General features: G+C 41.5%; 1 protein-coding gene and 1 long non-coding RNA gene across 4 annotated transcripts in view; one reads left to right on the top strand and one right to left on the bottom strand.

Annotated features, from left to right (window-relative positions):
- MAPKAPK5 (MAPK activated protein kinase 5) overlaps positions 1 to 12,390 on the bottom strand; it is a 42,741-nt gene extending 30,351 nt beyond the window's left edge. For both annotated transcript variants that reach the window (XM_047088123.1, XM_047088124.1), the window contains exons 1-2: positions 11,930 to 12,390; positions 425 to 498 (exon numbers count right to left, since the gene is read on the bottom strand). In XM_047088123.1, the coding sequence (XP_046944079.1) occupies positions 425 to 498; positions 11,930 to 11,965 (110 nt within the window). In that variant the 5' untranslated portion in view covers positions 11,966 to 12,390. The remainder of the gene's footprint in view (positions 1 to 424; positions 499 to 11,929) is intronic.
- Positions 12,391 to 12,753: 363 nt separating this feature from the next.
- Positions 12,754 to 14,478, top strand: LOC124518246 (uncharacterized). 2 transcript variants are annotated; one of them, XR_006963642.1, is made up of 3 exons: positions 12,754 to 12,901; positions 13,231 to 13,396; positions 13,963 to 14,478. It is a non-coding gene; the product is annotated as an uncharacterized LOC124518246 (long non-coding RNA). The 2 variants fall into 2 exon arrangements; XR_006963641.1 differs by having other exon boundaries at positions 13,231 to 14,478.
- Positions 14,479 to 23,903: the final 9,425 nt, after the last annotated feature.

The raw sequence follows: 23,903 nt of genomic DNA, 5'->3' as shown, positions 1-23,903 counted from the left end.
GGGTGCCCCCTTAGAATTGTACTTCTAATCAAGAATATATCCAGATGCATCCAAATAAACTTGCCCCTAGGGCTAGCAGGTGGAGAGGCAGAAAAGCCATCTCACCCACCCTGCACAAGCCTCAGCTCCCGCGCCATGTGAAAGCAACCTGAGGATGGCCAAGGAAGGAATAATGGTCTCTGCTGGCTATAGGCGACTCTCAAGAGTAGCTCCACAACCTCAGTATCTTAAATGATTCTACATTACAGACCATGTGGCTCAATTAAATAGATTTCTAAATGGATGAGAAAAAGCCTAACATAAATACCTCCACTTGTTAAAGTTATTTCACAAATGTGGCACACTTGCTGTTTCTAATGGCCAATGTAGGTCAAATGGCCTTCTTCAGAGCAACTTTGCCATAGTTTGTATGTGGGTCTCTTACCTAACTGGACCACTAATTCCAGCTCCCAGCTTCTGAGTCCAATTGATATTGTATTCCTCTAAAATGGAGGTTTCCTATTAAAATAGAAAAGGGTGGGGGCAGAAAGTGATTCTCCAATTAAAAAGCTGAAAATTAAGCAGGGTGGACAACAGAAAACCTTATCACTCAACACCTCATCTTCTAAGAGAAACCGATAAGCAGAGCTTTGCATTCTTTTGATTTTATAATTAGGTATTTTGTCTAAATGACTAAGTTAGGCACTGTTTTCCAGCAAAAGAGAAAGCAAACACATTAGGAGGAGAAGAAATTCTTCAGCTCATCTACAAGGTCCATTTGAGTAGATACTCAATGTTTTTTGGGGGGAGTGTGAAAGGAAGACATTCTTTCAAAATACTTCACTACTAAATATCACTTGCTAAAATGGTCAGGTACCTTTTCTGAGGTTCCAGAAAGACTGGTCTGATATATGCTTCCATGACCAGTGGCCTATACTCTTGAACAAGTTGGTCAAATTGTTGGAATAACAGTAAATTGTTATCTATTGAATAAATTGAGACTTAAAAGTTCAAATAAGGTAGTAGTGAGAAGTAAATTGATCTAATTTTCAATGGCATCATTTTGAATATAAAGATATTGTCATATTCATTGGGTAACTATATTTTTTTATAGTTTTCACTTGTTTTATTATACTTTTAATAGTTTTCAGTGGTTCCAGACATAGCCTCTATAGTTTTTATGGAATTCCTGTCTAATCACTATATGTTAAGCTTCTATTGCCATATGCTCAGGCAAGAAAGCCACATATTAAAGTTGTGGTAGGCTAAAATTCATTTTTTAGGGTTCCAAAGGAAGAAAAGGAAACCAAATTCAGACCTTGAGAAATTGGGCTAAAACTCATGAGACATTCAAATTGTTTTGTTGCAATGAAAATCTAACAGACTCCCAATTCCCAGTATATGGGAACAGAATATCTGTCCATGTAACACACATTCATTGAGCAGTTGATATGTGCCAGACATTAGGCTAAGTTCAGAGATGAAAATAGAGCTCCTGCCCAATTAATATGCAAGCATATAAAATAAGATTAGAATAGCCATCACCTCCACACGTCTTTGCGGCCCAGTTTTTTTTTTTTCTGCTCAGACTTTTTTTTTTTTTGATTACTAGTGAAGTAAAACTTTTATTTTTTTTAATTTTTTATAATATAATTTATTGTCAAACTGGTTTCCATACAACACCCAGTACTCATCCCAAGAAGTACCCTCCTCAATGCCCATCACCCACTTTCCCTTCTCCCCACAGCCCCCACCAACCCTCTGTTCTCAGTATCCAAGAGTCTCTTATGGTTTGCCTCCCTCCCTCTCTGTAAATTTTTTCCCCCTTCCCCTCCCTCATGGTCTTCTGTTAAGTTTCTGAAGATCTATATATGAGTGAAAACATATGGTATCTATCTTTCTCTGACTGACTTATTTCACTTAGCCTAATACCCTCCAGTTCCATTCACGTTGCTGCAAATGGCCAGATTTCATTCTTTCTCATTGCCAAGTAGTATTCCATTGTGTATATAAACCACATCTTCTTTATCCATTCGTCAGTTGATGGGACATTCAGGCTCTTCAACAAATTGTGCTGGGAAAACTGGGTATCCACATGCAAAAGAACAAAGTTGGACCCTTAACCCCATATACCAAAACTCAAAATAGATCAAAGAGCTTAATGTAAGACCTAAGACAATAAAACTCTTAGGACACGAGTTTCATAACACTGTCTTTGGCAATGATTCCTTGGATAGGACATCAAAGGAACAGGCAACAAAAGAAAAACTAGACAAGATGACTATGAAAATTGAAAAATTTTGTGTATCAAAAAACATTATTAATAGAGTAAAAAGGCAACCCACATAATAGGAGAAAATATTTGCAGATCAAGTGTGTGATAAGGGATTACTATCCAGAATATAGAGAACACCTAAAACTCAACAAAAAAAATCAAACAACCTGATTCAAAAAATGGGCAAAGAATTTGAATAGACATTTTCCCAAAGATATAAAAACAGCCAATAAACACATGAAAAGATGCTCAGCATCACTAATCATGAAGAAAACGCAAATCAAAATTCAATCAGATACAACCTCACACCCATTAGGATAGCTACTATCAAAAAGAAAAAAAAGGCAAAAAACAAAACAAAACACAAAAACAGAAAATAACAAGTATTGGCAAAGATATGGAGAAACTGGAACCCTTATGCACTACTGATGGGAATGTACAATGGTACAACTACTGTGGAAAACAGTATGGTAGCTCCTCAAAAAAATTAAAACTAGAATTCCCATATGATCCAGCAAGTCAACTTCTGGGTATATACTCAAAAGAAATGAAAACAAGATCTTCAAGAGGTATTTGTACATCTACGTTTATAACAGTACTATTCACAATAGCTAAAATATGGAAGGGACCTAAATGTCCATATACATACAATGGAATATCATTCAGCCTTAAAAAGTAAAAGAAAAGAAAGTCAGTAATATGCTACAATATGATAAACCTTGAAAATATTATGCTAAGAGAAATAAGTCAGTCACAAAAAGACAAATACTTTATGATTCCATTTTTCTGAGGTGCTCAGAGTAGTCAATATTATAGACAGAAAGTAGATGGATAGTTGGTAGAGTCTGGGGGGGGAAGGAGACAGTTTCAGTTTTACAAGAGCAAAAGAATTATGGGGATGGATGGTGATGATAGCTGCACATTAGAACTGTATTTAATGCCAGTGAAGTGCACCTTAAAAATGGTTAAGATGGTAAATTTTATGTCTAATTTTATCATGATTTTTTAAATGGGGAAAAAAGTAAAAGGATGGAAAAAGATATAGCATGAGTAACTACAAGAGAGCTGAAGTAGCTATACAGACAATAGACAAAATAGACTTTAAAACAAAAGATGTTGTGACAGTATGGAACTAGAATACATTTGCTAAGTGAAATAAGTTAGGCAGAGAGAGACAAATTCTCATGATTTCACTCATATGTGAAATTTAAGAAACACAACAGATAAAACACAGAGGAAGGGGAGGAAAAATAAGATAAAAACAGAGAAGGAGGCAAACCATAAGAGACTCTTAAGTACAGAGATCAAACTGAGGGTTGTTAGAGGGATGGTGGGTGGGGGATGAGATAAATGGGTAATGGGCATTAAGGAGGGCACTTGTTGGGTATTATATGTAAGTGATGAATCACTGGGTTCTACTCCTAAAACCAATACTACTCTGTATGTTAACCAACTTTAATTTAAATAGATAGATAGATAGATAGATCAAAAGATGTTAATAAAGAAAGAGAAGCACTTTTTATAATGATGAAAAGGTCAATTCAGATAGGATGATTATAAACATATATGCAGGCACCTAACAGTAGAATCCAAAAATACATGAAGCACAATTTGACAGAATATAAGAGGAAAATAGACAATTCAAAATAATAGTTGGAGATTCTAATACTGCCACTCTCAATAACCGAAAAGCTAGACAGAAAATCAGCAAGAAAAACTTGTAGTAGAAGATAACACTGTCAACCAATTTGACCTGACATCTACAGAACACAGCATCCTATTCTTCAGGATAAACCATATGCTAGATCATAAGTCTCCATAAATTTTTTTAAACTGAATATATAAAGTTCTTCAACCACAATGGAATTAAGCTATAAATCAACAAGGAAATTTGGGAAATTTCAAAAATTCAAAAAAAAATTCAAAATTCAAAAAAGTTCAAAATTTACATAACACTTCTAAATAATCAATGGGTCAAAGAAGAAACAAGAAAAATTAGAAAAATTTTTAAAAAAATATTTTGATCTGAATGAAAATAAAAACAATACAGTAGTCTTCCCTTGTCTGTGGAGGATACATTCCAAGACTCCCAGGGGATACCTGAAACCACAGGACAGTACCAAATCCTAATGTTTTTCCTCTACATACCTATGATAAAATTTAATAATTTAGTTATAATGTATATAGCTTAACATTATACATTATAATTTATAAATTAGGCACAGTAAGAGACTAACAATAATTAATAATCAAATAAAACAATTATAACAATATACTGTAATAAAAGTCATGTTAACGTGCTCTCTCTCTCTCTTTCAGAAAATATCGTATTCTACCATACTCACCCTTCCTCTTGTTGTGATGATGTGAGATGATAAAGTGCCTGTATGATGAGATGAAGTGAGATGAATGACGGGAAGCATTGTGACAAAGCATTAGGTTACTACTGACCTTCTGATGATTCAAAAGGATTGTCTGCTTCCCGACCATGGTTGGCCACAGATAACTGAAACCATGGAAAGCAAAACCGTGGCTGTGAGGGGGCTGTATGTATGCTAAAATTTATTATGTGCAGCTAAAGTGGTGTTTAGATGGAAATTTATAGCTATAAATCTCTACATAAGAAAGATCACAAATCAATAACCTAAGCTTCTATTTTGAAAAACTAGCAGGAAAAAAATATATACTTGGGGTACCTGGATGGCTCAGTCTGTTGAACATCTGACTCGATATAGGCTCAGGTTGTGATCTCACAGTCATGGAATCAAGCCCCGTTGGGCTCTGCACTGAGTGGAGCCTGCTTGGGATTCTATTTCTTCCTTTCTCTCTCTGCCCCTCCCCCCCACACACTTTTTCACCCTCTCTCAAAATAAATAAACTTATATATATAGTCAAAGCAAGCAGAAAGAAATAATAAAAATTAGAGCAGAAATCAATAAAACAGAAGACAGAAAATAGAGAAAAATCAATGAAAACCAATAGTTAATTCCTCAAGATATCAAAATTAACAAAACTTTAGTTAGACTGAGAAGAAAAAAAAAAACCCACAAATGATTAATATTAGAAATGAAAGAGGAGGGGGTGCCTGGGTGGCTCAGTTGGTTGAGCGTTCGATCCCCACGTCGGGCTCTGTGCTGACAGCTCGGAGCCTGCTTCGGATTCTGTGTCTCCCTCTCTCTCTGCCCCTCCCCTGCTCATGCTCTGTATCTCTCTCAAAAATAAACATTTAAAAAAATATTAAAAATAAAAAAAAAAAGAAATAGGAGACATCACAATCAACCTTACAGGAATCAAAGCATTATAAAGGATCACCATAAACAACTTTATGCCAGCAAATCAGACCACTAGATGAAATGGGCAAATTCCTAGAAAGACATAAATTACCAAAACTCACTCAAGAGGAGACAGAAAATCTGAATAAAACTATAACAAGAAACTGAATTAATAACAAAACAAAACAAAACAAAAAAGTCTTCCCACAAAGTAAAGGCTAGGCCCACATAGCTTCAGTGGTAAATTCTACCAAATCATTTAAAGCATGGTTTCTCAACCTCAGCATCACTGACATTATGAACCAATAGTTCTTTGTTGTGAGGTTGTCCTGTGCATTGCTAAGATGTTCAGGAGCATTCCTGGCCTCTACCTGCTAGATACTACAAGCATCCCCTACCCACACCGAACAACTGTAATGTCTCCAGACACTGCCAAATGCCTCACAAGAGGCAAAAACTGCCCCCTACTTAATGAAATGATATCAAGCCTCTGCACAAACTCTTCCAGAAAACAGAGGAGGATATAACTTCCCAAACTCATTCGGAAGCAAGTATTTCCCTCATACCAAAGCTAGACAAAGGCATCACAAGAAAACTACAGGCCTTTATCTCTCATGAATAAAAATGCAAAAATCCTCAGCAAAATTAGCAAAGTGAATACAGAAACATGTAAGAATAACTTTACATCAGACTAGGTGAGGTTTATACCAAGAATGCAAAATTGGTTTAATATCTGAAACTCAATTAATGTTACTCAATTAATACACCATAGTAAGAATAAAGAACAAAAACTATACAATCAACTCAATAGGTGAAGAAAAAAAGAACTTAACAAAAATTCAACACCTAATCCTGATAAAAATTCTCGGCAAACAAGGAATAGAAGAAAACTCAATTGGACAAAGGATGTCTACAAACCACTTACTTAGCAATAAGTCTTTAATGCTTTCCCCCTGAGATCAGGAACAAGGCAAGATGTCCACTTTTGCCACTTTCATTCAACACTGTACCTGAGGTTCTACCCACAGAATAAGGCAAGAAAACAAAATTAAGAGCATGCATCCTGTAAAGGAAGAAGTAAAACGGTATTTATTTGCTGAAGACATGATTTTTATATGTGGAAAATCCTAAAGAACCTACACACACAAAAAAAATCTAGAACTTAGCAAATGTGGTAAAGATGCAAAACACAATATCAAAATACAGAAATAAACTGCCTTTCTCTACACTAATGACAAACAATCCAAAAAATAAAATTTAACAATTCTTAACAGCACATTAAGAATAAAATATTTAGGAATAACTTTGTTAAAAAGTGTAAGATTTATACACTGAAAACTACAAATACATCACCAAGAAAAATGGGAGAAGCCCTAATGAAATGGAGAGCTATACCATGTTCATGGATTAGAAGACAATATTGTTAAGATAGCAACTGTCCCCAAATTGACCTATAGATTCAGTGGAACCTCTATCAAAATCCCAGCACACGTTTTTGTAGAAATAAACAAGCTGATTCTAAAATTTATTTGGAAATACAAAGAACTTGAATAGCCAACTTAATTTTGAAAAAGAAAAATCAAATTGGCTCTCACACTACCCAATTTTGGAAATTTACTATAAAGCTTCAGTAATAAAGATGATACTGGTATGAGGACAGTCATATTGATCAATAGAACAAAACAGAGAATCCAGAAAAAACTCACACACTATGATCAACTGATTCTCAAAAAAAGTACCAAAGTAATTCAATAAGCAAAAGACAGTGTTTTGAACAAACTGTCCTGGAACAACTGGATATCCATGTTAAAGACAAACAAACAAAACCTTAGACCCTTATGTAACACCAAAGACAAAAGTTAACTCCAAGTGGATATCAGATCTAAATAAATAACTAAAAACTATAAAACTTCTAGAAGGAAATATAGTTGAAAAAATCTTATAACCTGAGACTAGGCAAAGATTTCTTAGCTATGACACCATAAGCACAATCCATCAAAGAAAAGAAAAAGAAAAAAAAAGATACACTGGACTTCATCAAAGTTAAAACCATTAAAAACTGAAAAGCCAAGACATATACTGGGAAAAAATATTTGCAGATCTATGTCTGATAAATCACTTTTATTCAGAGTTTATAAAGAACTCTTACAACTCAGTAATAAGACAATTTAAAAATGGGCAAGGGGCTCTTGGGTGGTTTCAGTCAGTTAAGCATCTGAATTCAGCTCAGGTCATGATCTCACAGCCCATTAGTTCAAGCCCCACATCAGGCTCTCTGCTGTCAGCACAGAGCCCACTTCAGATCCTCTGTCTCCCTCCCTCTACTCCTCCCCTGCTTGTGTGCTCTCACTCTCTCTCTCCCTCAAAAATAAACATTTTAAAAAATTAAAAATAAAATAAAAATGGGCAAAAGATTTTAATAAATAGGAAAAAAAAATACACGAATGGCAAACACGTGAAAAGATACTCAACAGCATTAGAATTAGGTTTTATTCAGAGTATATGAAGAACCTTGCAACTCAACAATAAGACAAATAACCCAATTTAAAAATGGGCAAATGATTTGAATAGACATTTCACCAGAAAAGATACACAAATGGCAAATAAACACATGAAAAGTTGTTCAACAATATGAGTCATTAGGGAAATGCACATTAAAACCACAATCAGATACTACTACACAACCATTAGAATAGCTAAAATAGAAAGACTGACAATACCAAATATTTGTGAGGAGGGTAAAAACAAACAAACAAAAACGGCCCAAACCACTCAAATACTACCGGTGGGAATGAATATTGGTAAAGCTACTTTGGAAAAGTTTTGCAATTTCTTAAAAAGTTAAACATAAACTTACCATACGTAAAATTACCTAGTAATTCCATACCAAGGTATTTACCCAGAAGGAATTAAAACAAATGTTTACACAAAAACTTGCATGGGCAAGTTGTATTTATCATTTTGTTCATAATAGCTAAAATTCAAAAACAACCTAAATGCCCATCAACTGGGGATGAATAAACAATAAAGACTACTCAACAAGTAAAAAGAAATAAACTCAACACATGCACTAACATGGATGAACCTTATAAGTATTTAAGAAGCCAAACACATAACACTACATATTATATACAATTTCATTAATTTGGAATTTCTCAAGACAAAACAAGTGACAGAAAACAGATCAATGATCATCTGGAGTGGCAAGTGGGAGTAGAGCAGGACTACAGAGAGGCAAAAAGAACTTTCTAGGGGGGGATAGAAATACTCTAAAACTGGATTGTGATGACAGTTGCACAACTCTGTAAGTTTATTAACAATTCTTCAAGTATACACTTACACTGAGTTAATTTTATGGTATGTAAATTATACTGAAATTAAAAAAAACATTTTTAAAACTAAGGAAATGAATTTTCACTAGTTCATCAAATATTAAGAACTCTTCCATATACAGTAAGACATATATACAAGACAGCATCTAACCCCCAAATGCTCATTCTCCAGGTTTAGTTAAGTGCCTTAGGAATAGTGAAGCCATAGGGCTATGGGAGAAGAGACAGAAATGAGAAGACAGAGGCTATGGTTGTTGCCTTGGCCGTATCCTAATTATTCTGAAGAGTAATAAGATGAGATGTTAAACTCTAATTGGACCGCTCTTAGGTAGTCAGGCAGAAGTTTAAGAGTCCAGGACAACAGCTTTTCCAGCTGAACTCTAGAGGTCTCAGTCCTCACCAATGAGGGACATCCTCAAGAAAGCAAAATAATGAATACAGCACAATGTTACAGACCAGAAGTTTTATTTATTGTGATGCTGGCTTGCTTCCAAGGGAGTATACCCTAGTCAGTACTGGAAATCAGATCAGATATTTTCAACTCCACTTATTTGTACTGGTTGGACACAAATTAGTAGGAAGACTCATCAATGACCTATCAAGTACATGAAGAAAAGCTAAAATATTTTAAGAAAATTAACTTGGGCAATAGTGACCAAGAAATTGTAACTTTCTAAAACGACTGTTTAGTTGCTATGAGCCAACATTCATCAAGTTCTTACTAAATGTTAGTTATTATTTTAAGCACATTTAGAAATATTTGCTCATCAAATCCTCACAAACCCTATGGAGTGTTTTTATCTCGTTTCTAGGAATGAGCAAACTCAGGGACAGAGAAGTAAAAGGATTTACTCAAGGACAGAGCTAATGAATGGCAAGGCTGAGGTTTTATGAGACTGACATGCTACCTACTGCGCTAAGGAGGCACCTAAGGCTGATGTTTTAATCCATTAGTCTACATAAACTATTGTAACCACTATGTTACGTTGCCTCCCATTTATATATTTACCCACTAGAAGTCCCTCTTCTGTTAGAAACTCCACAGAGGTCCTCTTCTATTCAAGGTCAAAGCCAAAGTGCTTACAACGGTCTACAAGTCCCTCTGAGCTCTAGCTTCCCATCACCTCTCTAAAACGTAATCCATGCTGGGGTGCCTGGGTGGCTCAGTCAGTTAAGCGTTCAACTTCGCCTCAGGTCATGATCTCACGGTTCGGTTCGTAGGTTCAAGCCCTGCATCTGGCTCTGCGCTGACAGCTCAGAGCCTGGAGCCTGTTTCAGATTCTGTGTCTCCCTCTCTTTCTGCCCCTCCCCTCTGTCTCCGTCTCAAAAATAAGTAAACGTTTAAAAAAATAATAAATAAAATATAATGTATGTTGACCCAATGCATTCACCTTGCTTTTCCTGGATCACACAAGACTTGAACGTACCTCAGAGCCTTTTTATCTGCTGTTCCCACTGCCTGGAATATTCTTCCCCAAGACAGTGGAGGTTTGCTCCCTCATTGCCTTCAGAGCTCCACACAAATGTCACTTCCTCAGAGAGGCCTCTCCTGACTACTTTTCCTAAAATAGTACTCCCCACCCTTTTTATACTTAATTATAACCACCTGCAGTGTGTTGTGGTTTTTTTTTTTTTTTGTTTTTTTTTTTTACCTAACTCCACCATCTAGACTATAAACTGCATGAGAGGCAGGGACATTTAGAAGTTTGGCTTTGTACCACTAGTGCCTAAGACAGCACCTGGCACAAAACAGACAAGACTTGAATTTAAAAATCTGCCACATATGCTCTGATTCACAACCCAGTCATAAAACTTGAGGTAACCATTCCTGACCCTGTACTAATAAAATCCAACCCCCTCCCACAAAAATGCAGTGTTTTAGAACATTTTTTGTGGTAAAATTTGATCTTCCTTAATGTGTATATTTTCATGCCTCCTTTAAAAGGTTAAGTTTCTTTGGAATGACTGATTTCTATAAACTTTACTACACCAAACAAAACAAAACAAAAACTGTTAGAAGTGTAACTTTGTAAGTGTGTTCTGAAGGGGAAAATAACTCCAAGTTGCCAATGGATGCCTGTCCTTCAAGGGAAAATGAAATTCTTTTTTTTTTTTTTAAGGTTTATTTTTTAGTAATCTATACACCCAAGGTGGGGTGTGAACTCACAACCCCAAGATCAAGAGTTGCACGCTCTTCCAACTGAGCCAGCCAGCCACTACAGAAAATGAAAATTCGTAAATGCTCTGACTTAATACTGCAATATAAATAATGCATATCAAACTTTAAGCTTCAGTGTTCAACTTACACAAGACTAATTTCCAAGCTACAGCTAGATAATAACTTTCTAACTATTAGTACCTCGAAGTTTGCCTGTTTGTTTTGTGGTTTTTACAAAAACAAAGAGTAAAAAACAGATTTTTAAAAAACTTTTCATTTTATTTGGGTCATTTTAGAACACACATATTTGTTTTGTTGTTGTTGTTAACAGAGCAGTAAGTCACGGGACACCATTAGCTCTTCTTCAATAAATTAAACGCTGCCTAGGAGGAGAGGGAAGAGGAAAAAGAGAGGCAACAAACGCAAAAGAACAAGTATTTGCCAAAAGACGGATTTTGTAAGAAGGCGGACCACCTCCTTCTGAACCTGCAGGTTTCCAGGAGGCTGGTTTCAAACAATTCGAGAGCGATGGGTAAAGTCCAACTCTCCAAGTACTGTAGCAGATCATCCGGAAACAAATACTGGCGGCACTTGGGGGGTGATCGAAAGTGTAGTAGGGCCCCCTCCGTCCCACTCATATCAAGTATCTCCACGCCACTCACCTTCCGTTTTAGCTGAGCACAAATCACATCCCTGCTTTAACCAGAAAAGTCAGAGGGAGTCGGACATCCCTCCCTATACATACACAAACCATTCGCCCCAGGGCGGTAAAACGCAGTCCACGGAATCCGGGAAAATCGAAACCCGACAGTCGCTGGAATCTCTCGCTTCAAGTTCTCTCCGCTTTCTGAGGCTGAGCCCAGATGAATGCCACAGGGACAGAGCGGGGAGGAAGGGGGCATCTCCCCCTTACCTTGATGGCTTTCTCCATGTCGTTCTCCTCGGACATGCTCCGTGGGGTCTCTACGGCCGGGAGCGGCGGAGGCTGCGCAAGTGCCGGGTCCCACCGCAGCCGAGGGTGCGAGGAGCTCGGCGCTAGGGCCCCTGGGCCTCGGGGAGACCGGCAGCCGCCGCCCCCAGGGACCGGAGGGGGTGAGGGCCCTGGCGCCGGCTCGGCTTCGGCGGGCGGCTCTAGGCTGGCGGCGGCGGCCCCCGGGGACAAGCCTTTGTGCTGGGCCCCGCGCGGACGCCTCCCGGCTTCATCCCCAGCCGGGGAGGCAGGCTCCCGGGGCAGGGCGAGGCGGGGAGGGTCCCCGTCCGGGGCGCTGTGCAGAGGCCTCGCGGGGCCGCCGATTAGGCCCGGGCTCGCCAGGTCCTAATAAGGAACCTGCGCCTCCGTCTCCGCCGCCGGCACCTCCGCGAAGCCAAGGCCGAGCCCGCCGCCGCCGCCGCTGCCGCTCCCGCTGCCGCTGCCGCTTCAGCGCCACACATCGCCGGGACACCCGCGCCGGGCAGCCCCGCCGGCCGCCCGCCCGCCGGCGCTGTGCCCCGCCTGAGCTCCGGGCCGCCCCTCCGGCCGCCCGACTCCGTGCCCCCACGGCTCCACGCACCCCTCGCCGACGTCCGCTGGGGTTTCCGAGCGCCCCCAAACCACGCAGCTGATTCGCAGGCGTCCGCCAGGGCCTCCCCAAACAGCGCCACACTCGGGACAGGCCCCCGGGCCCTCCGCAACGCTGGCGCCGTGCTGATGACGTAATGGGTCGGGGCCCCGACGGGGCGGGGCTATTGGTGTACACCACCTGATTCGAGCGGCGTTCGGGTTCTGTCTCTCCGCTCCCGGCGCCGGCCAGAAGGTTCGTCCCGCCGGTAACGGCCCGCGCGAAGGAGCCGGGAGTTTGGGCTCGTGATGAGCAAGAGGAAACAGAGGTCCCCGGCAGGTCCAGAGGTAAGAGAACAGAGTTGTGTGTAATAACAGCAATAATAGTTGTATATTCGGAGGGTTAACTTTTCGTAAAGCTCTTTTTCTCCATCAGTTTCTTTCTTCTTTACGAAGTAAGCATTTGACGCTGCGAGGTAAGTATGTTCTTATCCCCCGTTTGCAGATTAGGTAACTAAGTCTCAGAGAACTGAACTCACTTGCCATAGCTGAGACGTGGTCAGGTCAGAATTGGACGCCAAGTTTGTGCGCCTTCCGCTACACCAGCAACCTACCGGAGGGCCTTGTAGGAGCTTTTGGCTGATCACCGCTTGGTGGTTCTTCATTCGTTCACTTAGATACTGAGCGGCATCTGTACCAGGCCTACTCAACACTTGGGAAGCAATAGGATCAAGAACCCGTCCTTGCTCAGTGGATCTCACTTTCAGGAGAGCTAAGCAGCAAATGAACAGGGGACAGCACTGAGTTTGTAGATGCTAAGAAGAAAGTGGACAGGATGCTGAGGTAAGAGAATAACTGGTTGTGGGGACTTTTCCTAGTAGATGATCAGGGAAGGTCTCCCATGAGGTAACATTGAAGCTGAGACCTCTGAGGAATGAGAAGGAGCTGTCTGTTGGAAATCTGAGGAGGAGATTTCTGGGCATATGGAACAGCAAGTGCAAAAATCTTAAGGCGGAAATAAGCTAAATAATGTTCGAGAATCAGCAAAAAGTTCGTTGTAGCTGGAGCAGAGGGAGTAAAAGGACAGAACAACAAAGGATGAGGCTGGAGAGGTGGACAGGGCTGTATCATACACCTTGAGATTCATAGTAATGACTGAATTTTATTCTATGTCACTGGAAGATTTTAAACTGAAGAGTGATGTGATCAAAGTTATGTTTCGAAAGATCACTCTGCTAGATAGAGAACTATGGGCAAGCAAGAGTGGAGACATGGAGAGCTATTAAGAGGTGATTGGAACGATCCAGATGAGAGATTATTTAATGCTCGAACTAAGGAGGTAGCAGCAAAGATCAGGTAGATGGATTTACGGTATGTTTTGGGAGTACAGTTGCCGGTATTTCCTGAAGGATTCAACGTAGAAAGTAAGAATAAGAAATGAATCAAGAATAACTTCCAGGAGTCTGTCTTCAGCAACCGGATGGATGATGGTGCCATTCAGTGAATGAAAGGTTTGATGAGGCTGAGGGTGGGGAATCCACAGGTTTTTTTCTGTCGAGGTTAATTTGAGGGTTTTGTGCGCTATCCCAGAGGATAAGTCAAGTTGTGGTGCAGACCTGGTTGTCATCTTTATTGGCCATATGCCTACTGTACATTCCTCAGCCCCCTAAAGTAGGTGTGGCCACGTGCCTGTGCTCTCCCCAACGGAAAGTGTACAGAAGAGATGTGCCCAGTTTCCAGGCTTGGCCCAGAAAATTCGTCAACAGGTGCTCCTACTTACCCTGCCAGCTGGACGATTCTGGTTCTGGAGAAGGCACAGCCTCAAGATGGAAGATTCCTAAGTGGAGAACATTTGCCCCCATTGACCTATATGTCCACCCAGGACTGTTCCATGAGAAACAGAAATAAACCTTTATTGTTTTGAGCTTTCATGTATTCGAGTCTTTTTGTAATAGCAACTTTGCCTGTGCTGCCTGTAATCCAATTAAGAACAGTGATCCATCAGTGAACATTGGGAGGAAATTTCTAAATGAATTGATATTATCCATAACAGGAAATCAAAGATGCCTTGGTTTTATTCAGGTGCCTCTCTGTGCCAGGCACTGTGCTACATAATAAAGATGCAGAGATGAAGAAGAGAGGTCCGTAGCCTCAAACACTGAGTCTGGCAGCTTAACTTCTCGACCATTACCTACATGTGCTTTCCCTCTCCCCTCCCAACACACACACACACACACACACACACACACACACACACACAGCCTAATTTGTACAAGTTCTTTTTTTTTCTTACATATTCTTCGACCACATTCTTCTTCTTTTTTTTAATGTTTATTTATTTTAGAGAGACAGAGAGAGACACATGATCTGAAGCAAACTAGGCTCTGAGCTGTCAGCACAAAGCCCAACATGTGGTTCAAACTCACGAACCATGAGATCATGACCTGGGCCAAAGTCAGCCGGTTTAACCGACTGACCCACCTAGGTGCCCCTCTTCAACCACATGCTAAATACCACTTTATCAGGAAGACAGGATTAAGTCTTGTCCCCAGTCTAAATCAGATATTCCTATTGTCTCATAACTTACTTCCTTATACTTATCTCGTAGTTTTTATTTATATATTTATTGTTTCTTATTCTTTAGTGGTCTCTCTCCAACTAGACTGTAAATAATCTCAAGGGACAGAATCTTATTTGTATTATTGACCACATCCTCAATACTCAGCCCACTGCAGATATTTAATAAATATTTGCTGAAAGAATCGATGAATGGAGAAGGCAGAGCCCAAAGGAGAGGTTTCCTCCATTTTTTTGCTGGGGAAATGGCTGTGGTAGTAAGCCTCTAAGGTAGTCATCAGTGATGCCTACCCCTTGGTATTCATGGTCTTGTGTAATCCCCTCACCCTGCTTGAAGGATCTAATGACTTGCTTCTAATAATGGGATGTCATGTCCGAGATTACGTTACAGAAAGACTTTGGCTTCTCTCTTGGGCACTCTCTTACTCTCTTCTTCATTTGCTCGGAAGGATGCCAGCTCAAATGTGAGTTACTTTATTCGTTTCCTGGGGCTTTCATAATAAGTTACCACAAACTGGGTGGTCTAAAACAAACACATTTATTTTCTCACAATTCTAGATGCCAAATGTCTGAAATCCATATGTTGGGAGGACCATGCCCCCTCTAAAGGCTCTAAGGTTCGATCCTTTACCTCTTCTACCTTCTGGTGGCTCCCGGCAGCCCTTGACATTCCTTGGCCAATAGGGAATGTATTACTCCAGTATCTGCCTCTGTCTTCACATATTTTTCTCTGTGTCCTCTCCTCTTAGGAGGACACCAGTCATTGGATTTAGGGCCCACCTTAATCCAGTATAGTTTTTATCTTAATTACATCTACAAAGAGGTCAAGATTCTGAGGTTCCATGTAAACATGAATTTGGAGGGGAGGATACTAATCAGCCCACGATAGTTGCCCAGTATAGGAGTCTACATATCCAGGAACTAATGTCTTTTGCCAACTGCCAGTGAGAACGCAAGGCCTGCCAAAGACCACATAAATGACCTTAGAATGGATCCTTCCTCATTTGAGCCTTGAGATGATTGCAGCCTTCTGTGCCAGGAAGAGGCACCCAGCTAAGCTGTGTCCAAATTCCTGACCCACAGAAACTAAGATAAAAAAGGTTTTTAGGGCACTAAGTTTGGGGGTGATTTGTCATGCAGCATAGATCACTAATACGGATTTTGGTGCCTGGAAGTGGGAGGCTGCCATGACAACTACCTATAATGTGGGAGTCGCTGAGAACCAGACAGTGCACAGAGGCTGGAAAGATTTTGAGGAGTGAGTTAGAGAAAGCTTAAATTATCTTGAACAAACTGAACTTTGAGATGAACTATCTGAAATCTGAACTTTGAAGATGCTATGAATGAGAGCTGAAAAGGAAGTAAGGAACGTTTTTGGAAACTGGAGGAAAGAGGATCCTGGTTTTGAAGTAGCCCAAGGTTTGGCAACACTGCCATCGGCAATTGTGTGGAAAGAACTAATGTTCCCAATGAAGTTGGTGATCCTGTAAGGCAGTTTCCAAGCAGGAGATGCTGCCTGGTTTCTTCTTGCTCCTTGTAGTAAAACATGAGAAGAGAAGCAGATTATTAAACAGGAAGGAGCCAGGACTTGCTTGTTTTGAAATTTTTAGTCTCTCTAGATGGCAGCCAGTGCTAAAATTTAGCAGTGGCTGTGAAGCAAGGATCAAATCCAGAGCACTGTAAGGAAAATGTGGTCTGTCTTAGTTCAGGTTGCTGTAACAAAATACCTGCCCCCACCAAATTCAATTCCTTGCAGGCAAAATACATTCATTCCATTTCAACAGCCTCAAAAATAAGCCTCCTACATCAGCTCCAATGTCCAAAGGATGTAAATATCTAAATCAGATGTGGATGAGACTATAGGTGTGATGCATCTTGAAACAAAATTCCTCTTTAGCTGTGGACCTGTGAAATCACATAAGTTAGTTACGTGCTTCCAAAATACAGTGGTAGCACATGTGTAGGATAGCCATTCCCATTCCAAAAGGGAGAAATCAGAAGGAGGAAAGGGGTGCTGGGTCGCAAGCAGGTCCAAAACCTAACAACGCAAATACCAGTAGATTTTAAGGCTGGAAAATAATCTTCTTTGGTTTGATACACTCTCCTCTGGACCCACTGGGGTTGTAGCCCTGCCACCAAACCCCGAATGAAGCCTCTCTAGCCTGTTGGAACCAAGCCATCGGCCCTGATGATTTCTGAATTACCTCTGGAATCATCCTCTCGAAGAATAGTGCACATTCACAGCAAGTTAGCTCTTTTGCCCTCTTTGGTAGAATCTAAGAAGTCCAGAAGCCTTCCTTCGTTTCTTCCTGTCTCGGTTCCCTTCAGTTCAAGCAGGCATTGTTTCTGCTCCTATAATCCAATAATGTCTGTCACGTGATAGTCCAACCACATCCTTCAGTGTTCTCTTCCAAACACACTTTCTAAATTTTTGCAATATGGACAGGCTGAGAATTTTCCAAATTTTTAAAAAGTTCTGGTCCGTTTTGGTTTAACAATTCCTTCTTAGGTTCATCTTTTTCCTCTCACATTTTATCATATGCAGTCAGAAGGAACCAAGCTGCTCTTCAAATGCTGCTTAGAAATTTCTGCTAAATATCCAGTTTCATTGCTCACAAGTTCTGTCTTCCAAAAGCACTAGGACATAGTTTGGCCACGTTCTTTGCCACTTTGCAACAAGGACCACCTTTTTTTTTTCTCCATTGTCCAATAACATGTTCCCCATTTCCTTTAATGCCCCACCAAAATGGACCTTTCCACCCACATCTCCAGCATGTACCCCCAGACTCTTCTGGCTTCTACCCATTACCCACCCACCCAGTTTCAAAGCCACTTCCATGTTTTTAGGGATTTGTTACAGCAGCAGCCTTACTTCTCAGTACCAAAATCTGCTATAACAAAATACTGTAGACTGGGCATCTTAAAAACAGACAGACATTCCTCACAGTTCTGGAGGCTAGGAAGTCCAAGATCAAGGTGCTGGCAGATTTGGTTCCTGGTGAGGCCCTCTTCCTGGCTTGCAGGTGACCACCCTCTTGATGTGTGGTAGAGAGAGAGGAACCTCTAGTCTCTTCCTTTTCTTATAAGGATACTAATCCCATCATGGCACCCCCTTTTCATGACCTCATCTAATTTGTAAAAAATTTTTAAATGTTTATTTTTAAGAGAGAGAGAGAGAGAGAGAGAGAACGAGTGGGTGAGGGGCAGAGAGAGAGGGAGACACAGAATCCAAAGCAGGCACCAGGCTCTGAGCTGTCAGCACAGAGCCGGACGTGGGGCTTGAACTCATGAACCATGAAATCTTGACCTGAGCCAAAGTCAGACACTTAACCAACTGAGCCACCCAGGTGCCCCCTCTTGACCTCATCTAAACCTAATAACTACCCAAAGGCCCCACCTCCAAATATCGCAGTGGGAGTTGGAGCTTCAACATGTAGATTTGGTAGGGACCGTAACATGGCCTAAAGGTAAAGTAGGAGATGTGACTATATAATTTGTTAAGACGTCAGACCATTAAAGATGGTATCTCAGAAGCCTATTCAATCTTCTGGAAAAGATCCTTTATAGATATTCAGGATGCATCTCTCAGATCCTCTCAGTCAAACCTAAGGCCTCTAGGAAGCTTAAGGTCATTGTTCCGCAGCACTCACAGCAGGAGTTGAAGGTAGAGGACTTTTTTCAGGGAGATTTGCGGGTGTGGCTGTGGTCTAATGGTGTGAACTACCTATAAGGTTCCCAGGAATCCCACAAAGTTCTTGAATGAGTTGTATTTGGACCCTTGGACTGAAGGAGAAACAGTACAGGATGAAAAGAGGCCTTCAGACCTCCAGAATTCTGGCAGGAAGCAGACTGAGAGAGCTGCTCAGCTACACATATGTGCTACTTCTTATGAAACAGGATGACTCAGAGTGGAGCCAAGAGCCCTGGATAATTATTCTCAGGCTCTGAGAACTCATCAGGGAGTTTCCAACATTTGCCCAGCTAGATTCAGACGTACTATGTACCAGTGACTCCTTTGTGCCTCTCACTTCCCCACCCTTGAACAAGAATGTCCATCGCTGTCGTCCTAGCCTGGTCCCACCATAGTATGTTGAGTGTTGGGGGGGCGGGGGAGGCAAATAATTTGTCTCCTTATTTTTCATAAGTCGACAGATCGAAAGGATCTGTGCTTGAAGAAATGTACTTCAGAAACTATACTTACGGGACTTCACCTAGACTTGATTTAGTTTTGAGATTGTGGACTTCCTGCTGATGCTGTAGTGGGATGAGGGTTTTGAAACCCTTCAAAGGGAGAGAGTACATTTTGCATGTGGGAAGGACATGAATCACTGGCTTCCAGATGACAGCTTGTAGTGGGTAGCCTCTAACATGGCGCCTCGTGATACCTTTGTGCAATAGCCCCCACCTCTTAAAGGTGGCCTAGAACCAGTGATTGCTTTTCATTAACAGAATATAGCAAAGTGATGCAATATCCCTTCTAGGATTAGGTTACAAAGACACTGTGCCTTCTGTCTGGGACTCCCTGTCACTCTTTTGCTCATTTGCTCTGAAGGAAGTCAGCTGCCGTGTTGTGTGCTACCTTATAGAGTAGTCCACATAGCAAAGAACCATGTTGGCTAATGTCTCTGGCCAACAGCCCACAGCCCACAGCCCACAGCCCACAGGCCCTGAGCCCTGCCAAGAGCCATGTGAATAAGTAACTGGGAAGTGGATCCTCCCCCAGTTGAGCCATGAGATAACTACAACCCCAGCCAGCACCTTGATTGTTGTGAGGTTGAGTCTGAGCTCCCCATTAAGGTGTAAAGATTACTTTAAAAAAATGTGGGTTGTTTTAAGCTTCTACATTTGTAGTAATCTGTTATGTAGCAATAAGTAACTGATAACAGGTGGTTAAAAAGAAGAGACATGCAGGTCAGAGGTCATGGTAGCCTGGACTGGGATGATGACAGCAGACAGCAGGGAGAAGCGAACAGATCTGAGATGTATTTTCCATGTGGAATCAGCAGGAGTCAGTGATGGATTGGATGTGGGGGATGCAGGGGCAGGCAGTGGAAAGGTTATCCAAGGGCACAAGCAACCCAGGGGGCAGGGGTGATTTACTAGGACTGAGCACACTGGGAGGAAAGGGGTTAAAGGGTACTTACTGGTAGGGGCTCAATGACTGAAATGTAGGGGTGGATGGATGAGAACCTGCAGTCAACCTGTCACCACATGTCATTTTCTCTGATGCACAAGTGCCCTTAATCAGCAGTTTCAGAAGAGTAACCCTGCTTGGCAAGGGTTGGTGGGGATGTGGCAAAACTGGAACGCTTGTACGTTCTCAAACATTTTATACTGGCGAGAGCATAAGATGATTTACAGCTACTGTGGAGAACAGTTCGGCAGCTCCTCCGAAAGCTAAACATAGAATTACCATCTGCTCCAGCAATTCTTTCCTAGATGTATACCCCAAAGAATCAAAAATAGGTATGCAAACAAATCTTTGTAAACGAATGTTCATAGCAACGGTATTCACAGTGGCCAAAGATGGAAACATCCGGGTGTCCATTAACAGATGAGTGGATGAACAAAATGTGATATATATCTATGTAATGAATATTATTCAGTCAGAAAAAGGAATGAAGCACTGATTCATGCTACGGTGTGGGTAAACCTCGAAGATGTGATGCCGAACGAAAGAAGCCAGAACAAAAAGTCACATTCTGTGTGATTTCATTCATATGAAATTTCCAGAATAGGCAAATCCATAGAGACAAAAAGTGGACAGTGGTTGCCAGGGGCCGGGTGGAGAAGGGAATTGAGAGTAACTGCTTCCTTGATACAGAATTCCCTTTTGGGGTAGTGAAAATGTTTTAAAATTAGATAGAGGTGGTGGTTGCACAGCATTGAGAATGTGCTGAATGCCACCAAATTGCAGTTTAAAATGATCAGTGGTCAATTTTATGTTATGTAAATTTGACCCTATTAAAAAAAAAAAACAAAAACAAAAAACAATACAATCACCCCATTGCTCTCAAAAGGATCTTTCCTTTTTAAACTGAATTATTTCTTTTTTTAATTTCTTTTTTAATTTTTTTAATGTTTATTTATTTTTGAGACAGAGAGAGACAGAGCATGAATGGGGGAGGGCCAGAGGGAGAGGGAGACACAGAATCCAAAGCAGGCTCCAGGCTCTGAGCTGTCAGCACAGAGCCCAACGCGGGGCTCGAACTCACCGACTGGGAGATCAGGACCTGAGTCGAAGTCGGAAGCTCAACCGACTGAGCCACCCAGGTGCCCCTAAACTGAATTATTTCTTAACACACTTAGAAGTCCACTTAAAGGGGCGCCTAGCTGGCTCAGTCAGAAGAGCATGCAACTCTTGATCTCAGAGTCATGAGTTCAAGCCCCACATCGGGTATAGAGATCACTTAAATTTTAAAAACTTTTTTTTTTAAAGGTCCTCTTATGGGGCACCTGGGTGGCTCAGTCAGCTAAATGTCCATCTTCGGCTCAGGTCATGCTCTCGTGGTCTGTGAGTTTGAGCCCTGTATCAGGCTTTGAGCTGACACCTCAGAGCTCAGATTCTCTCTCTCTCTCTCTCTCTCTCTCTCTCTCTCTCTCTGTGCCCCTCCACCACTCATGCTCTGTCTCTATCTCAAAAATAAACATTAAAAATTTTTTTTAGTCCACTTAAAGTATTAACAGACCCAGGCCGCTACATGAATTTCCTAAGTGCTTAGAACAAGGGTGGCGGACTTCTGAGTCTGAAAGGTTTATAGTCATCTGACTTACTGGATAGTCTGCTTGAGCAATTGCCAGGGAAGTGTGTTTGCTTTCTTTTCCCCTGGTGGCTTGGTATAGCTCTCATTCCAAGTGGAGCCTGTGAAGATTTGAGACCAAAAAGTAGTTGGAAACCATACAGCCTTTCTCCCTCTCCCCTATCTTTTCCCTCTAGGGGAGTTTATTTTCCCATTTCAGAAGCACTGTGTATGTCATTAGTTTTTAAGAGTTGAACAGTTCGGGGGTTAATGCAGAAAGTGGAAATCCCCTACGAACTCACTAACAGAGGAAGCCTTTGTTAATTCTTTCCTGCTGCCCTTCTCTGAAACCAAGTTTGCATTTACCTGCCCCCCGCATGGCACCTGTAATGGCACCTGGCATTGGGTGAAACACAGCTTACCTCCTTTCCAAACTCTTCAGGTATCCACACTTTATTCTGTGATAGGAACTAACACCTCTATGGTAACCTTCACCTACCTTATCTCATTTAACCTCCTAACAGCCCTTAGAGGTGGGCATGGTGATTATTATCGTTCCCATTTTACTGATGAGGAAACAGACTAAGAGAGGTTAACTAGGCTTAATCCATCTTCAGTAATTCATACATAAAATATTTCTTGAGGACCTACTGTGTGCCCAGCAGTGGGCCGGATCATCCATCCGGTGAAGTGGCAGCTCATCCTGGAACTGAGGACCAACTCGATTCTGGCCATAGCCCCACTTCCCGCCCAAGCTCCTATTGACATGGCTGAGGCAAGGGTTGCTACAGTGTGCTGCTTACTGTGCCTTCCTCAAGAGCCTCGTCACCTACTCAGGACGAGAATAAGTCAGTTGGTCTGAAGGCCTGGCAGCACCTCTTCTGGTTCCGTACTTCTAAAACCTTAAGGTGCAGACAAATCCCCTGGGGATCTTATTCAAATGCACGTTTGAGTTCACTCTGGCTGAGCTGGGGCTTGAGATTCTGTATTTCTAACAAGTACCCGAGTGAGGTCGATGCTGCTGGTTTAAGACCCAACTGTTGACTAGCAGGGTTCGAATGTCCCTCTTCAACCTTGAGAGGCCATTTTCCATGTCTCCACGTCCCAGGCCCATGTTCCTGACTTTAGAATAATGCAGTCCTTCAGGGGCACCCCCGTACAATGTGTTATATGTCACTTCAGGCCATGTAACACACATTCATTGAGCACCTATCCTAGATACGTTGGTCTCTACTATTGGAGGGTTCACAGTCTAAACAGAGGGAAACAGATCAAGTACAGCGTCATGTAGGCAATATATAGAGGTCTGGGCTAAGTACAAGGTCGTTAAAAGGAGGAAGCCGTGCACATGGGGCTAGGAGGAGAATAACAGGGTCCTGATGGAAATGAGCTCAGTACCATTCCAGAGGAGCCATGAGCTGGGGACTAGCATTGATGATACAAGACATTGTGGTGAGTAACGGGTCCGACAACATGTTTGCTGGAGCAAGTAAAATGAACAAGAAGCTGCAGGATTCAGCGCTCAAGAGAGTTGTGGGGTTATCCGATCCACAGGATAGCCGGCCCTCCGCTGTGATCAAGCTCTGCTCTAGTTTGGACAAGTCATGAAATCCCTCTGGGCGGTTAGAGACTGGTGGACGACTCATCATCAGAACACAAATGCTTTGCTCCCTTTTATGGAAATGACTAATGCCCAGAGGCCTACTAATCCTCACACTCCAGGGGGGCTCTTCCTCCAGGTTACATGAAAGTTGTAGTAAACTGATGAAGGGCAGGAGAAACCCACGGGGACACTTGGGACACTGGTTTTCTGTTGCGGTGGTGTCTTTTACATGTATAATTTTATATATATATATATATATATGTTTTATATGTAATTATATGTATATACGTGTGTATAATTTTTTAATGTTTATTTTTGAGAGAGAGCGCACGCGCACACATGGAAGGTGCAGAGCGCCTGACATGGGGCTCGAACCCACAAACCGTGAGATCACGACCTAAGCTGACGCCTAACTCACTGAGCCACCCAG

This window comes from Lynx rufus, unplaced genomic scaffold (genome assembly GCF_022079265.1).
Source record: "Lynx rufus isolate CCGP_SWC_20201006 ecotype Redwood Valley unplaced genomic scaffold, mLynRuf1.p SCAF_24, whole genome shotgun sequence".
NCBI classification, from domain to species: Eukaryota; Metazoa; Chordata; class Mammalia; order Carnivora; family Felidae; genus Lynx; species Lynx rufus.
This window is presented reverse-complemented; position numbering and strand designations above follow the sequence as displayed.